This window comes from Bos javanicus, chromosome 15, assembly GCF_032452875.1.
Source record: "Bos javanicus breed banteng chromosome 15, ARS-OSU_banteng_1.0, whole genome shotgun sequence".
Lineage (NCBI taxonomy): Eukaryota > Metazoa > Chordata > Mammalia > Artiodactyla > Bovidae > Bos > Bos javanicus.
The window spans coordinates 28,164,355-28,180,823 of NC_083882.1; the positions used below are offsets into that span (position 1 = coordinate 28,164,355).

Genomic DNA, 16,469 nt, shown 5'->3' on the forward strand with positions numbered 1-16,469 from the left:
CCTAGGCAGAGCAATTAGGCAAGAAAAAGAAATAAAAGTCACCCAAATTGGAAAGGAAGAAGTAAAACTGTCCTTTGTAGATGACATATCATAATAGAAAACCCTAAAGACTCTACCAAAATAAACCTATGAGAACAAACAATTCAGTCAAGTTTCAGGATATAATCAATATACAAAATCTATTATGTTTACATACACTATTAACAAACTATCAGAGAAATTAGAAGACAACCTCATTTACAATTGCATCAAAAAGAATAAAATTTCTAGGAATAGATTTAACCAAGGAGGTGAAAGACTTGTACTCTGGAAACTACAAGACACTGATGAAAGAAATTGAAGACATAAATGGAAAGATATTCTATTTGGAATATGGATTGGAAGAATATTGTTAAAATGTTAATACTATCCAAAGAGACTTAAAGATTTAACATAATCCCTATCAAAATCCCAGTAGCATTTTTTTCACAGAAATAGACCAACCAACCCTAAAATTTGTGTAGAATCACAGAAGATACCAAAGAGTCAAATCAATCTTGAAAAATAAGGACAAAGCTGGAGACAACACCCTCCCTGATGTCAAGCTATATTTCAAAGCTATAGTAATAAAAAGAGAATGGCATAAAAATAGACACATGGATCACTGGCCCAGGAGAGCGAGCCCAGAAATATACCCACACAGACATGCTCAATTAATTTATGACAATGGCACCAAGAACATATGATGGGGAAACGGCAGTCTCATGAATAAATGTTGGAAAAACTGGACAGCCATATGCAACAGAACGAACCTTGACCACTGTCTTACACCATACACAAAAAATTAACTCAAAATGGATTAAAGACTTGAATGGAAGACTTGAAATCATAAAACTCCTGCAAGAAAGCATAGGCAGCAAGCTCTTTGATTTAATATTTTGGTGATAATTTTTTTGGATCTGACTTCAAAGGGAAGGCAATAAAAGCAAAAATTAAAAAATGGGATGGTGTTGTTCAGTCGCTCAGTCATGTCCAACTCTTTGCAACCCCATGGACTGCAGCACGCCAGGGTTCCCTCTCTTTCACCATCTCCTGGAGCTTGCTCAAACTTATGTCCCTTGAGTCCGTAATGCCTTCCAACCATCTCATCCTCTGTCGTTGTCCCCTTCTCCTCCTTTCTTCAATTTTTTCCAACTTCAGGGCTTTTCTGATTACATCAAACTAAAAAGTGGGATTACATCAAAGTAAAATGTTGCTACGCAGCAAAGGGAACCTTAACAGAATGAAAAGGCAACCTACTAAATGGGAGAAAATATTTGCAAATCATATATCTGATAAGGGGTTAATATCCAAAATACAGAACTCATACATATTAAATGAAAAAATCTGATTTAAAATGGGTTGGATTCAATGTTATATGGCAGTCTGGACAGAATGCGAGTTTGAAGGAGAATGGATACATGTATATGCATGGCTGAGTCACTTTGATGTCCACTTGAAACTATCACAACATTGTTAATCATCTATACTCTAATATAAAATCAAGTTTTAAAAAATGGGCAGGAAAATCTGAATATTTTTCTAAAGAACACACATAGATGGCCAATAGGTACATGAAAATATGCTCAGCATCATTAATGAGACAATTAAAAATCAAACTCACAATAAGATAGCACAGCACACCTGTCAGAATGGCTATTATCAAAAAGAAATAACAAATGTTGGTAAGGACATGGAGAAAAGTATACTCTTGTACACTGTTAATGGGACTCTAAATTGGTGTAGCCACTATGGAAAACAGTAGAGTTTCCTCAAAAAAATTAAAAATTGAACTATCACACAATCCAACAAGTCTACCTCTATGTATTTATCCAAAGAAAATGGAAAACACTAATTTGAAAATCTATCTACATCCCCATGCTCATTGTAGCATTATTTACAGTAGCCAGGATATGGAAGCAACCTAAGTGTCCACTAATGCTAAATAAAGAAGATGCAACATATACACAATGGAATACTATTCAATATCATAAAAAGCATAGAGTCTTGCCATTTGTGATGATATGCATGGATCTTGAGGACATTAAGTGAAATGAGTCAGAGAAAGACAAATAGTGTATGATTTCACTTATACATGGAATATTAAAGCAACAACAACAAACCCCTAAACTTCTAAGCTCATAGACACAGACAACAGAATAATGGCTGCCAGAGGTGCGGCTTGGGGAGGTGGGTGGTGGAGTGGGCTAAACGGATGAAAGGGGGTCAAAAAGGTATAAACTTCAGTTACAAAATAAGTAAGTCATGGGGATATAACATACAGCACAGTAACTATAGCTAATAATACTGTATTGAAAGCTGAAAGAGTAGATCTTGAAAGTCACAAGAAAAAAATTTGGTAACTCTGTATTGAGACAGATATTAACTAGACTTATTGTGGTGATCATTTCAGAGCATACAAATATCAAATCATATACATACAATATTATATATCAACTATACCACAATAAAAATAAATATATTCTTCATTTTAAAAAGTTAAGCATGGAATTACCATTTGATCCAGCAGTTCCACTCCTAGTTATACGCCTACAAGAATTGAAAGCAGGGAGCCAAACAAGTACTTATATACCAGTGCTTACAGCAGCGGTATTCACAAACAAAAGGAAACAACCCAACTGTCCATCAAGAAGTGAATGGTATAAAAATGTGATATATACATGCAATGACATATTATTCAGTCTTAAAAATGAATGACTTTTTTTTGCTTTTTGGCCACTCTTTATGGCACGAAGAACTTCCCCAACTAGGGATCAAACCTGTGCTCCTCTGCAGTGGAAGCATGGAGTCTTAACCACTATGCTGCCAAGGAAGTCCAAAAGGAATGAGATTGTGATACATGTTACAACATGGATGAATCTTGAAAATGTGATGATTGAGATAAGCCAGTTGAAAGGACAAATACTGTGGGATGCCGCTGACATGAGGTATCCAGAGTAGTCAAGTTATTAATATTAGAAAGTAGAATGGTGGTTGCCAGGGGCTGGGGGAGGGGAAAATGAGGAATTAGCGTGTAATAGGTACAGAGTTTTTGGGAAGATGAAAAAAGTTCTGGAAATGAGTAATGGTGATGGTTATACCACAAGGTGAATATACTTAATGCTACTGAATTGTGAACTTAAAAATGGTTTAAAATGTTAAGGAAACAATCTCATTTACCATTGCATCAAAAAGAATAAAATATCTACAAACGAATCTACCTAAGGAGGCAAAAGACCTGTAGTCTGAAAAAGTATAAGACGCTGATAAAGGAACTAGAAGAAAACAGAAACAGAAGACAACATATACCATGTTCTTGGACTGGAAGAAAAAGTATTGTCAAAATATACTACCCAAAGCAATCTACATGTATTCAATGAAATTCCTACCCAATTACCAATGGCATTTTCCACAGAACTAGAATAAAACATTTTAAAATTTGTATGGAAACTCAAAAGACCCTGAATAGCCAAACCAATTCTGAGAAAGAAAAATGGAGCTGGGGGAATCAGGCTCCCTGACATCAGGCTGTATTACAAAGCTACAGTAATCAAAACAGTAATGATATTGGCATAAAAACAGAAATATAGATCAATGGAACAAGGTAGAAAGTCCAGAAATAAGCCCACACATCTATGGTTAATTAATCTATGACATAGGAGGTAAGAGGCAATCTTTTCTCTGGAGAAAAGGCAATCTCTTCAATAAGTGGTGCTGGGAAAACTGAAAAATTACATGTAAAAGAAGGAAAATTAGAACACCCTCTAACACCATGCACAAAAATAAACCCAAAATGGATTAAAGACTTAAATGTAAGATTGGATACTATAAAACTCTTAGAGGAAAACATAGGAAGAACACTTCTGACTAAATCATAGCAAAATCTTCAGATCCACCTTCTAGAGTAATGAAAATTAAAACAAAAATAAACAAACAGGACCCAATTAAACTTAGAAGCTTCTGCACAACAAAGGTAACCATAAACAAAAAGACAACCCATAGAATAGGAGAAAATACTTGCAAATGAAATAACTGACAAAGGGTTGATCTCCAAAATATACGAACAGTTCATGTAGCTCAATATAAAAAAACCCAACCCAATCAAAAAATGGGCAGAAGACCTATGTAGACATTTCTCCAAAGAAGACATATAGATGGTCAAAAAACACATGAAAAGATGCTCAACATCACTAAATATTAGAGAAACACAAATTAAAACCACAATAAGGTTATCACGTCACACTGATCAGAATGGTCATCAGAAAGTCAAGGTACAATAAATGCTGGAGCGGGTGTGGAGAAAGGGGAGCCCACCCACACTGTTGGTGGGAATATAAATTGATAGTCACTATGGAGAACCGTATGGAGGTTCCTTAAAAAATAGAGCTACCATGCGATCCAGCAATCCCACTCTTGGGCATATATCCAGAGAAAACCAAAATCTGAAAGGATACATGCACCCCAGTGTTCATTGCAGCACTATTGACAAAAGCCAAGACATAGAAGCAACCTAAATGTCCATCGTCAGAGGAATAAAGAAGATGCGGCACATATATGCAATGGAATATTACCCAGTCATAAGTAAGAAGGAAATAATGCCATTTGCAGAAACATCGGTGGACCTAGAGATTATTATACTAAGTGACATCCAACACAAATATGATATCACCTGTATGTGGAATTAAAAAAATGATACAAGTGACCTTATTTACAAAACAGGAACAGATTCACAGACTTTAAAAACAAACTTATGGTTACCAAAGAGAAAAGGTGGGTGGAGGGATAAATTAGGAGTTTGGGATTAAAATATGCACACCACTATTTTCACTTTCACACATTGGAGAAGGAAATGGCAACCCACTCCAGTGTTCTTGCCTGGAGAATCCCAGGGTTGGGGGAGCCTGGTGGGCTGCTGTCTCTGGGGTCGCACAGAGTCGGACACGACTGAAGCGACTTAGCAGCATATGTAAAACAACCAACGAGGACCTACTGTAGAACACTTCCCTCATAGCTCAGTTAGTAAAGAATATGCCTGCAATGCAGGATGCCTGGGTTCGATTCCTGGGATGGGAAGATCCCCTGGAGAAGGAAATGGCAACCCACTCCAGTATTCTTGCCTGGAGAATCCCATTGACAAAGGAGCCTAGCAGGCTACAGTCCTTGGAGTCGCAAGAGTCGGACACGATTAAATGACTAAACCACTGTATAGCAAAAGGCACTCTGCTCAATATTTTATGATAACCTATATGGGAAAATGGAGAAGGCAATGGCAACCCACTCCAGTATTCTTGCCTGGCAAATCCCATGGACGGAGGAGCCTGGTGGGCTGCAGTCCATGGGGTCGCACAGAGTCGGACACAACTGAGCGACTTCACTTTCACGCATTGGAGAAGGAAATGGCAACCCACTCCAGTGTTCTTGCCTGGAGAATCCCAGGGACGGGGGAGCCTGGTGGGCTGCCGTCTCTGGGGTTGCACAGAGTCAGACACGACTGAAGTGACTTGGTAGCAGCAGCATATGGGAAAATAATCTAAAAAAGGATGAATATGTGTACATCTGAATCACTTTGCTGTTCACCTGAAACACAACTTTGTAAATCAACTATACTCTAATATTAAATAAAACTTTAAAAAATTTAAAATGGTTAAAATGGTAAATGTTAGGTTGTGTCTTTTTCCACACATACAACAAATACAAACGCCTGGGTTGCAGGTCCACAATTTGTGATTCAGTTGGAATTGGTGAGTTCTGGGTTGCTTGTTTTTTCTTTTTAACAAGCTTCTCAGGTGAATCTGATGTGCAACTAAGACCCGCAGGTCTCGCTCTGGTTTTTAGCAGAAGGGAGAGAGCAGGGGCATGCTGTCTCAGAAGCCCTTCTAGAGGGCGGCTTCCCGAATTTTAGGGCACGTGTGAATCCTCTAGGGATTTTTGCTAAACTGCATTCTGATCCAGTGGTTCAAGGGTGGGGCCTGAGATGTCATATTTCTAACAAGCTCTTAGGTGATGCTGCTGGTCCATGGACCACAACTTGAGTATCTAGATTCTAGAGACACATGGTGGCCTTGTCTGTGGTAGACATCATGGAACTAGAAATATTTAAGACAGCTGCTCCAGACAGAGTTCAGTGATGCTGAGCTGGGGATGTGTGAGCAGGAGGTGAGCTGATGAATGACCTAGCTCCTGCGTACCCATCCTAACAGGCAACCTTGTGGTTTAGCTGAAAAACCCATCAAAGGTAGAAACCATCAGCATACAAAATTGTGTGGATTTTCCCAAGTCTGTCTGAATTTCCAGGACTTGTGTTTCTTAGTAAGGGGCCCAACTCCACTGAGCACAAGAGAAGCTGGCTCGTGCCTCATTGTCTCATGCCTCTTCAAGTCCTTTTCCTCCTACATGGCTCACCTCTGGTCCCAGGCCTTCTCCAACAGACCCCCCAGAGCCAAATCTCTCCCCTCCTATTACTGTCCCCTGCCAGAGTCAGTCCATCAGAGGTGCTCCTTCACTCTGGCCCACTCAGTGTGTTGTATTGGTTCTCTTCTCTGAATGGCTCATGAATAATTCCACACTGGCCATTTTCCTGCCACTAAGTCCAGCTGGGTCCCCTGGACCTGGCAGACTGTTCACCTGGCATCATCCTCAGGGTAGAACTGAAACTCAGCCTCTGAACAGTGGAACAGAGGGCAGGGTGGCTCACTGGTTAAGGATTCAGATACTCTTGAGTTTGAACCTCATCATCTTTTCCTGCTCCTCTGACTTTGGATAACTTACTCAGCCCTCCAGGGCTCCAGCTTTCTTGCCTGCCTGATGGAGATCGTGATGCCTACTTCCCTAACCTGCCGTGAATTTATATTAGCCAGTCCTCAGCAAGAATTTGGGGCTTGATCACTGTGCCTACACTTTGGGAGGTGACCTGCAGATGGCATGTGCAGCCCTGGGAGGCAGCCTGTCCTCCAGTCACGCAAGGAGCCTGGAAGGCCTTTTCTCACAAAGGCTGTCATCAGTTGGTTCCCCCACTCCCTGGGTGGATCCTGCAGGCCTGAAACAGAGTCTCCCTAAGGGTCTACAAGCCACCCAGGAATACATAATCTTTGCCTTCTCCCCTCTTTCATGCCGACAGCATGAACTACCCAAAATGTAGTTACCCAGGGCCGGAGTTCCAGTGTCCGCACTTGCGAGGGCTCAGGAAATGTTTGAGGAATGAGCTGTTTTTTGGAAAGCGCTTCTATTCAAGGTCGTGCATCCCAGGGAAAGCTCTCTGGTGTCCCAGACCGATGGGTACTACTCCTACCCTGCACAAACCTTCGCTTCCTCCCTCCCCACCCCTGGGGTCCCCTTCCCACTTCCTCCTCTAGAGGGAGGGGCAGTGGGACCAGCAGGGCCCAGACTTACCTTCCTTCCAGATTCGGGGTCCACAAGTCGGCCTTGACTTGGGGTGCTGAGTGCAGGACCTCCCTGTGCACTTCTGAGGGGCCCTTCTTTCTCAACCAGGGGGCCGGGCCACCATAGAAGGAGACTTCCGGAGGCTTTGGCGTCTCCTGGGTCTATCCCCTCCTCTCCGCCTATCCAAACTCTTATGTCCTCTGGCCCAGCTTACATGCTTTTTGACCCTCCCATGAGAACTGGCTTCTCTGCGCGTCTGCACGTGGGCGAGATTGCTTCCACCTGAATCTAACTCTATGTAGCGCCTCTGACACTAGGTGTGGCACCTGGTGTGCTCACTGGCCTCATTCTCTCTGGTGGAACGCTGTTCCCCTCCTTGTGAGCCCTTTTCACCTCTCGGACCTCTGATGACCTCACTCCTTCTCCCTTTGGGTTCATCTTGCTGTAACAAGAGTTAGCTGGGAACTTCAAGCTTTGGCTGGTCCCCGCCAGGATAACACAATCTCTTCCTCCCAGTTTAGAGGCACCGTTTACACGACTTAACAGCCCACTAGCTGTTAGAGTAGCTTTGTTCACCTGGCTACACTGCATTCTCCCAAAGGGCAGACAGAAGCCAGTAAACACAGCCCCCATCCCCATATCGGCTTCCCAGTGCTCTCACCAAGGTTGCCTCATTTTACCGACAAGTGAACTGTGGTTCAGAGAGGTTTAGGAAACCAAAGACACACAGCTGGTCACTTGTAGGGCCCAGCATAGAACAGAGAATGGAACAGGTGCCCAAGGGGCAGCTTGGCTAATGGAAAGCCTTTTAAAAAGATTAACGTGCTGAGCTTAAGCTGGGCTTCTCAAAGTCTCTCCCCTCGAAGACCAACGGCCTGGTAGAGGGGCCTCTTGTCCCTGCCTCCTCACTGACCCTTGCCAGATGGGAAAAAAGCGACCACATAGAAACATAACCTTTATTGCACACGGCGCTGGGTCTTTTTTCATAGAAAAAGGTATTAACACATAAGCATCTGCAAATTGAAGCAACTCCTGGTTTTTTTTTTTTGGAACAGTAAAATCGCATGCAGTGTCTCTGAGTTGGGATCTTGGTCTCTGTCAAAACCACCTAGATCGGAGGGAGGGTGAGTAGGAGGGAAAAATTGCTGAGTCTTTGTGCCTCTGTCTCAAAATAAGGTGAGAGAAATATATAGATATATAGCTCATCGCTGTGCTCCTATCCCTCTATATAGGTATATATCTCTCCCGGCAGATTTTGTGGGGTGGGGGGATTTGACGTGTACTGTCAAATTCTTTGTGCCCTGGCTTCATGGAGAAGAAGAAAATAGTTTCATTTGTACAAAAGAGTTCTATGTACAGGCGTTCATGACTCAGGGGGTTGTTTTTTCCTTGTTGGTGGGTTTTTGTCAGTTTGATATAAATAATGCAGGAAACCAGCCAAGTTGGTGTGTGAGGGCTGGAGGTGCAGACAGGTCCAGGCTCGTGGCCGCCCTCCGGCTGCGCCCTTACACCAGGGTGTAGGACTTGGAGTAGGCCCCGGCCCCCTGCTTCTGAGACCTCCCCACCCCCGACGTGCTCATCTCGAGAAGTGAGTCCCTGGAGCCCCCCATTTTGGTGTGTGGGCCCCCGGCCCGCGGAGGCTCGGTGCTGGGGGCCGGAGGGGCGGTGCTGGGGGCCGCCGGGGGCTCGGCGGGGGCGGGACCGGGGGCTGCGGGGGCCGGGCCGGCGGGGGGTGCCGGCATGGCCAGAGTCCTCTGAGGTAAGGTGGCGGTGGAGGCGGCCGTGGGGGCCCCGGGGTGCGGAAGGCCCAGGGGCTTGCTGGCAGGGTCCAGGGTCAGGTGGCGAGCCTGGGGGTGGTAGGTTCGAGTCACGTTCCTGATGGAGGCCTCGCGGGGCGGGACCACGGGGCAGGGCTCACGCCCCTCTGCCTTTCGGAAGAAGGCCTCTGACTTGGCGTACAGGGGCAGGTTACAGTAGTCACCTGGAAGGGAGGAAGTGCGTGGTGTCAGCGGCAGACGCCCCTTGGAAGCAGCCTGTTCCCCCGCCCCCAGCCCTCAGCCAGTCCCTCCACCCATAGGCAGTAACCAGTCAAGGAAAGATCAGTCACTTGGCCTCTCTGAGCCTTGGTTTCCTCATCTATGAAATAGGGATAACCTCATCTCCCTACAGTAATTTTGTGAGGAGGGAATGAGACAAAGTAGGGAAAAGGCTCCTTATCAGAATTAACCAGAAAAATTGCTCCAAGAAGGCCATGCACCACCACCCACGGAATCCAGAAAGAGCTGTCAGTCAGTCAGTCCTGCCCATGTTGGGGCGGGTGAGGTTTCCTGTGTTGAGTCAAATTTCCTGTGTTGGGCTTCCCTGGTGGCTCAGGCGTAAAGAATTTGCCTGCAGTGCCGAAGACCCAGGTTCAATTCCTGGGTCGGGAGGATCCCCTGGAGAAGGAAATGGGCAACCCATTCCAGTATTCTTGCCTGGAGAATTCCATGGACAGAGGAGCCTGGAGAGCTATAGTCAGTCCATGGGGATCGCAAAGAGTTGGACACGACTGAGCGACTAACACACACAGGGAAAAGGCTGCAATACAGCGGCACGGTGTTGCTCAATAGATTGATCCCTATTGTTAATTGTTCACTATAACTGATCAGCTTCAGCTATGGGTGGGCTCATTTTCCAAACATGGTCATCCAAAAGCTCTGGCTGTTAGAAAGCTTTTCTATACCCTGAGAAGGAAAGGAATGTCAATCCTTGTCAATTGGCCACATTCAACCTGATTCTGTCCTCTGAAGGCCACCAGAGCCGGCCTCCTCCCTTTCCCAAGCCTCCGTTCAGACGTCTGACTCCGCTTCGTTTCCGCATCCCTCTCCTCCATCCTGTCTTCTCCAGGCAGAATGTTCCTCCTCTCTCTCAGTGCCTCCACAGGACACGCTTCCAGGACCCCACATCCTGATCCCTCCGCCCTGTGAGCACCCTGTGCACAGGCCCCTCTCCTGTCCACTGTGCCAGCCACTCTTTAGGTCATCTCATTTAGACCCCGCAGACCCCTGGATACATTAATACCTGCTTGGATTTTGCAAATGAGGAAACTGAGGTTCAGAGAGATTAAGTAACTTACCCAAATTCACAGAGCTGGATGGGGAGGGGGAGTCGTAAAGGGCTGCTGGACTCCTAGGTCTCTGTTCTTTATGTTAACCTGTGCTCTTTTCTAGATGACCCTGAAGCCCTAGTTCAGCGTGGCCCCTTAGCAAGGACACTGCCGAGCAGACCAGACTGCCTGGTTTGACAGCCTGTGCCTTGCACATGGTGGCCCTGATGTCTACTTGTGGGCACCCTTGCTTCCCTCCCCCTGGTTATCCTAGACCTGCCCTGCTGACCTCAAAGGGCATATACTCTGGCCAGGGCCCTGGAATCAGATGTTCCCTGTCAGTCTGGGTCACTGCCCACCATGAGGTTTGACCACCATGGACATAGCTGCCAGGATTGCCCCTTAACTCTGTGCCAGGCATGGACAACATTTTTAATGCTCATTATAACAATGCAAAGTATATGCTCTCGTTTGCATTTCAAAAACAAGAAAATTAAGGCCAGAGAGGTTCCATGACTTGCTCGAGGTCACAGAGGTATTAAGCATTTGAGACAGGATGTGAACCCAGATCTGCTTGCTCCCAAGTCCTTGCTCTCTGCACTATACCCCACTGCCAAGGAGCCGTGCTGGGCGGGCGGGTAGGGTGCAGGCAGGGCTAGGTTCTAGCCTAGGCTCAGGGGGTTGGAAGGCAGGGACACAGCAAGGGAGGTGGTCTGAACACTCACTCTTGTTGGCCCGGTGAGGGATGGGCACAGCCACGTTCTTCCCCCGGTCAGCGTCCTGGGGCTTGGGTGGGGAGGCGGTGAAGCGGCAGATGCCGGGCTCTGAGGGTGTGCTCATGGACGTCATGCTGTCCGCATTCTCGTTGGTGCCCGTGGTCATCTGGTCAGAGGAGCTGTCGGAGATGAAGCATTCGGTGATCTCAAACTTGGCGTGCTGCAGTTGCTCCTCCAGCTTGGCGTGCTCATAGGCCCGGGCCAGCTCCTCGTAGGTGGAAGAGGCACTCTCAGTGGACACCATGCTGTTCCGTCCTTTGTCTTGGGAGATGGGGGGGAGCACAAAGTTAAAAGGGAATGAGTGGCACCCCCATATTCACTGCAGCATTATTTACAAGAGCCAAGATACAGAGGCACCTGTGTGTCCGTGAGTGGGTGAATAGACTAAAAAGACACACACAAACACAATCACACACAGTGAGATAGTGTTCAGTCATTAAAAAGGCAATCTTGCCATTTGGGAAGATATGCATGGACCTCAAGGGAATCATGCTCAGTGAAATAAACCAAGGACAAATACAGCATGATATCACTTATGTATGGATTCTAAAAACACCCCAAAACAACAACAAACAAAACCCCTGCACAGTTACAGAGAATAGATTAGTGGTTGCCAGAGGTGGTGGTGGGGGCGGGAGTTGGGCGAAATGGGTGAAGGTGGTCAAGAGGTACAGACGTCCAGTTATACAATAAGTAAGTCGTGGGAACATAAGGTACAGCATGATAACTGCAGTTAGTAACACTGCATTGAATATCTGAAAGTTACTAAGAGAGTAGTTCTTTAAAGTTCTCAATATAAGAAAAAAAACTGTATGTGGTGAAGGATGTTAACTACACTTATTGTGGCGATCATTTTGCAGTGTATACAAATATCGGATCATTATGTTGTACACCTGAAACGAAATGTTATATATAAGTTATAGCTCAATAAAAAATAAAGTGGGCTTATGGGGAGAGGGTGAAAATGAGACCAGATTGAGCAGTTACCTTAACCATAACCCCAGTAGCCATCTGAAAGCCTGACTACGGAGTGGATGAGGCTCACATGACCCTGCTGTCTTCCTGTGAAGGTAGTGGTGGTGGCAAAAGTGGGATAATAAAGAATAGACTTTTGGACTCTGTGGGAGAAGGCGAGGGTGGGATGATTTGAGAGAACAGCACCGAGACATGTATATTACCATATGTAGAACAGATGACCATGCAAGTTCGATGCATGCAGCAGGGCACTCAAAGCCGGTGCTCTGGGACAACCCAGAGGGACGAAGGGAGATGGGGGGGTGGTTTCAGGATGGGGGACACATATGCACCCGTGGCTGATTCATATCAGTATATGGCAAAACCCACCACAATATTGTCAAGTAATTAGCCTCCAATTAAAATTAATTAATTAATTAAAAAAGTGGGATCGTTGACTAACAAAATGCAAAACAGCTTTCATTCTTTCTGAAATCTGTTTGTTTATGGCTGTGCCGGGTCTTTGTTGCTGTGCAGGCAAGTGGGGGCTATTCTCTCGTGGCGAGGCATGCACTTCTCACTGTGGTGGCTTCTCTTGTGGAGCACAGGCTCTAGGGTGCTCAGGCTTCAGTAGCTGCAACACATGGGCTCAGCGGTTGTGGCTCCTGGGGTCTAGAAGACAGGCTCAGTAGTTGCGGCACATGGGCTTTGTTGCTCTGCAGCATGTGGGATCTTCCCAGATCAGGGATGGAACTCATGTCTCCTGCATTGGCAGGTAGATTCTTTATGACTGAGCCACCAGGGAAGCCCACAGCTTTTGTTCTTGATAATAAGCATCACCCTCTGAGCAAGCCTTAACCTCTTCTCCAACAAACATCATGTGTACCATTTTTTCCATCATCTTTTGGGAGAGCAAAATGAAATCCTTGACAAGCAGAGCTCGGTTAGGTCAAGAGTTTTTGTTACAGCCACAGGGTAAGTCAGTGACCAGCTGGAAATGAAACTGACTGGTGCCTTGGACTCCATGCTGGTGGGTAGGAGTGGGGAAAATAGAAGATGGGGAATGGGGGAGACTGAGGAGAGTGAGCAGGAACCAGGTCCCTGGGCTTACCTGTGTCCTGGGAGAGGCTGGCACTGTAGCTGTCACTCTCGGTGACAGTAACACCATGCTGGGAGCCCACAGTGCGCCAGTCGGAGGTGAGGGTACGGGCGGGGGTGGAGGCCTGACACTTGGTCAGAGTCCACTGGCTTGAGTACCGGTTCCGGGTGCTGTGGGCTGACTTCACATTCTTTCTGGAGACTGGATCTGCAGAGAGGAAGCAAGAGCTATCACCCTCCAGCTGCGGCCACTCAGGCTTGGGCACCTGGCGTTTACCAGAAAGGGCAGTGGGGAGCAAGGGAGGAGGCAGGAGCAGCCACAGAAGCTCCCTTGGGAAAGCTGAGCATGCTGCCTTTCCTGAACACAGAGCTATCCATGGAGGAGGAGGGCTGCAGTGTCAGGGATACGGGCAGTGGGCAGCATCCTAGTCCTCCCTGGCCACCCCATCTTTTCTACAGCCTGGGAAGAATGTAACCTCCTCTCCTGCTGCCTCATGACTGTCCATTCATTCCCTACAGGCCTGTATGTATTCTGTCCTTATGTCCAGCATCTCAGTGGAAGATGCAGAGGCCCTTGGAGAGAAAGAACAACTAACCCTCTCAAAATTTCTAGGGAAAGAAAGTGAGGCCAAGAGAGATAAGGTGAGTGATATGCCCAAGGCCACAGCTAGTGGGTCTGTAATCAAGGTCTCTAGACTCTATTTCCAGTGCTCTTTCCATTCTTCCATGCTGCTCCTCCCTCCTTAAAAAAAAAGTCACCTCTGCATTATGCTGTGCCCAAGAAACCTCATCTGGGAGGTGGGCTGTCTTCCTGGGGATGGTGCTTACTAGTGCCAGGCCGGATGTCAGACATATCGATCAAGGGTCCTGAGCTCTGGATGAGGGCTGGGTGGTGCAAGGAGACTCCGGTGCAGAAACTCTGAGGATTGACAGCCTGGCTGAACTCAGCATCAGTCACAGGGATGGTGGCCTTGTCATCTCCTGGAGGAGAAAACACAATCAGCAGGAATCCTTCCCTTTGGGCACCATCTTTGCTTCCCAAATTTCTCTTTGTCTTTATCTGACATTGAACCTAAGAAAGGTCAGGTAAGGTCTCCCCATTAACAGAGGAGGCAACCCAGTCCTTGAGAGAAGCTGCAGTGAGTTCTGAGGTTGTGGAGTTGTTGATGGGGCTGCTTCCAGAACCCCGGGCACTGTCTGAGGACTGGTGGTTGCCCTTCATGGGATGTGGCCTGGGGAAGCCCCCTCAGCAGGACACAGAGCTCGTGGCACCTGTCACTCACCCAGCTGCTTGATGCCCTCCTTGTCCTCGATGAGCAGCTGGACCCTGGGGATGTCAATGTGTAGCCGTGGGCCCTGGGGTGGCCCCTTCACAGGGGTGTCAAAGCTTCGGTTGTTCTTGCTGTGGGGAGAAGGGCTGGAGGTGGGTGACAAGGCAGCCACAAGGGATTGGGGGAGAGGTTTTGCAGGATAGTGGGGTCTCAGAAGCCTCTACCCTGGGTGAGGGGACGGAAATGGGAGGAGAGAGGAAGTAGTGATGTGACACCCACCTTATCAACATTTCTGCCAAACTCTTTGCATCTGCAAAACAGTAGAGAGAAGGGACTGAGTGAGAATGGGGTCTGAGCAGGATCAGAATTGGAAGAGGCATGGGGAGCAAGGTGAGAGAATTCCCTAAAACGGGGCCAGGGCTGGTCTCCTGGGAAGAAATGTAAGGACCTTGGAGACAATCCAAAACATGGTAAGGTCTCACTGCTCCCAATTCAGGATTTGACTCAGGCCTGTTTTCCTTTCCTCAGACTTTTATCTAACAGGGAGACAGTATATAAAGTATTCCATCTGCTTCCTGAACTGACTCTAATCAAACAAGACATCACAGCAGGTTGGAAATAGGCATCAGTGGTAGATCTATCCTCAGTTATCTGTTGGAGAGAGGAGAGAGTCGAGGATGAAGTACAGGTGGTCAGTGGGCACCTCCAGATGACATCAACCAAAGTTTTATTTCCTTCTCTAGGGCATCTGTCCCCAAAAGTCCATGGATGGATTTGAAGGTCACTGTTTTATCTCATGCATGCATGTGCTAAGTTGCTTCAGTTGTGTTGGACTCTTTGCAACCCTATGAACCACAACCCGCCAGGCTCCTCAGTCCATGGGATACTCCAGGCAAGAATATTGGAGTGGGTTGCCATGCCCTTATCCAGGGGATTTTCCTGACCCAGGGATCGAACTGGTATCTCTTATGTCTCCTACACTGGTAGGTGGGTTCTTTATCACTGAGCCACTCAGGGAGCCTGTTTTATCTCATAGGGACCCTGAATAGATTTAGGACTCTAAGGTTAGGAATCGACAAGAGAGGAGAAACAAAGAACATGGGTAATCCACTAGACTTCTGATAACTGAGAATGACTGGTTAGAGGGAATCTAGCTTTATGAATACATTCAACCATCTATCTAGCCACCCATCCATCCATTTATTATTGATCTATCCACTGTTGATCCATTCATCCAGTGATCTACCCACCAGGAGTTGGGTAGATAAATGGATGGTTCAGTGGGTGGTTGATGGTTTTTAAATGGTTGGATGGATGGATGACTGGATGTTTGATGGACTTCCCAATGAATGCCAACCATTCGTCCATTCAGCTATCAACCCATCCAAGCATCTATTCAACCATTCACCTAATTATCCATTCATCTATTCAATCATTCATCCAACCATCCATTTATACAACCATACAATCATCTATCCATTTTATCATCCATCTGTTCTTCAAATATACATCCATCCTCCATGGAGCCAACCATCTAGTGATTCAACTATCAATCCATCAGACATCCAATCATCCATCCATCCAACCACTTAACAACTATCAACCACCCACTGAACCAACCTTTTATCCACCCAACTCCTAAATACCCTAGGCAGCCTTAGTTATCCCCTCTTTTGTGCTCTTATTGTGCCTTGGCTCTGAACTCTCTAAGGGCATGGGTTGCTCTTTCTCATTCATTTTTATATCTCCAATGTCTGGCAGTATCTACAATACAGCACATACTCAATAAATATATTCCAAATATATTTATAAATATAATTTTATATTTATAAATTTATATTTATAAATAAATATAAATAAACAGACATTTATTTAGCAACTAGTTGG

General features: G+C 46.0%; 1 protein-coding gene across 1 annotated transcript in view; it reads right to left on the minus strand.

Annotated features, from left to right (window-relative positions):
• Positions 1–8,340: 8,340 nt before the first annotated feature.
• The window catches only part of DSCAML1 (DS cell adhesion molecule like 1), a 365,157-nt gene continuing 357,028 nt past the window's right edge, over positions 8,341–16,469 (minus strand). Inside the window, exons 28-33 of the mRNA XM_061440430.1 lie at positions 14,862–14,892; positions 14,595–14,713; positions 14,140–14,292; positions 13,325–13,519; positions 11,209–11,520; positions 8,341–9,379 (exon numbers count right to left, since the gene is read on the minus strand). Coding sequence (XP_061296414.1) covers positions 8,904–9,379; positions 11,209–11,520; positions 13,325–13,519; positions 14,140–14,292; positions 14,595–14,713; positions 14,862–14,892 — 1,286 coding nt within the window. The 3' untranslated portion in view covers positions 8,341–8,903. The remainder of the gene's footprint in view (positions 9,380–11,208; positions 11,521–13,324; positions 13,520–14,139; positions 14,293–14,594; positions 14,714–14,861; positions 14,893–16,469) is intronic.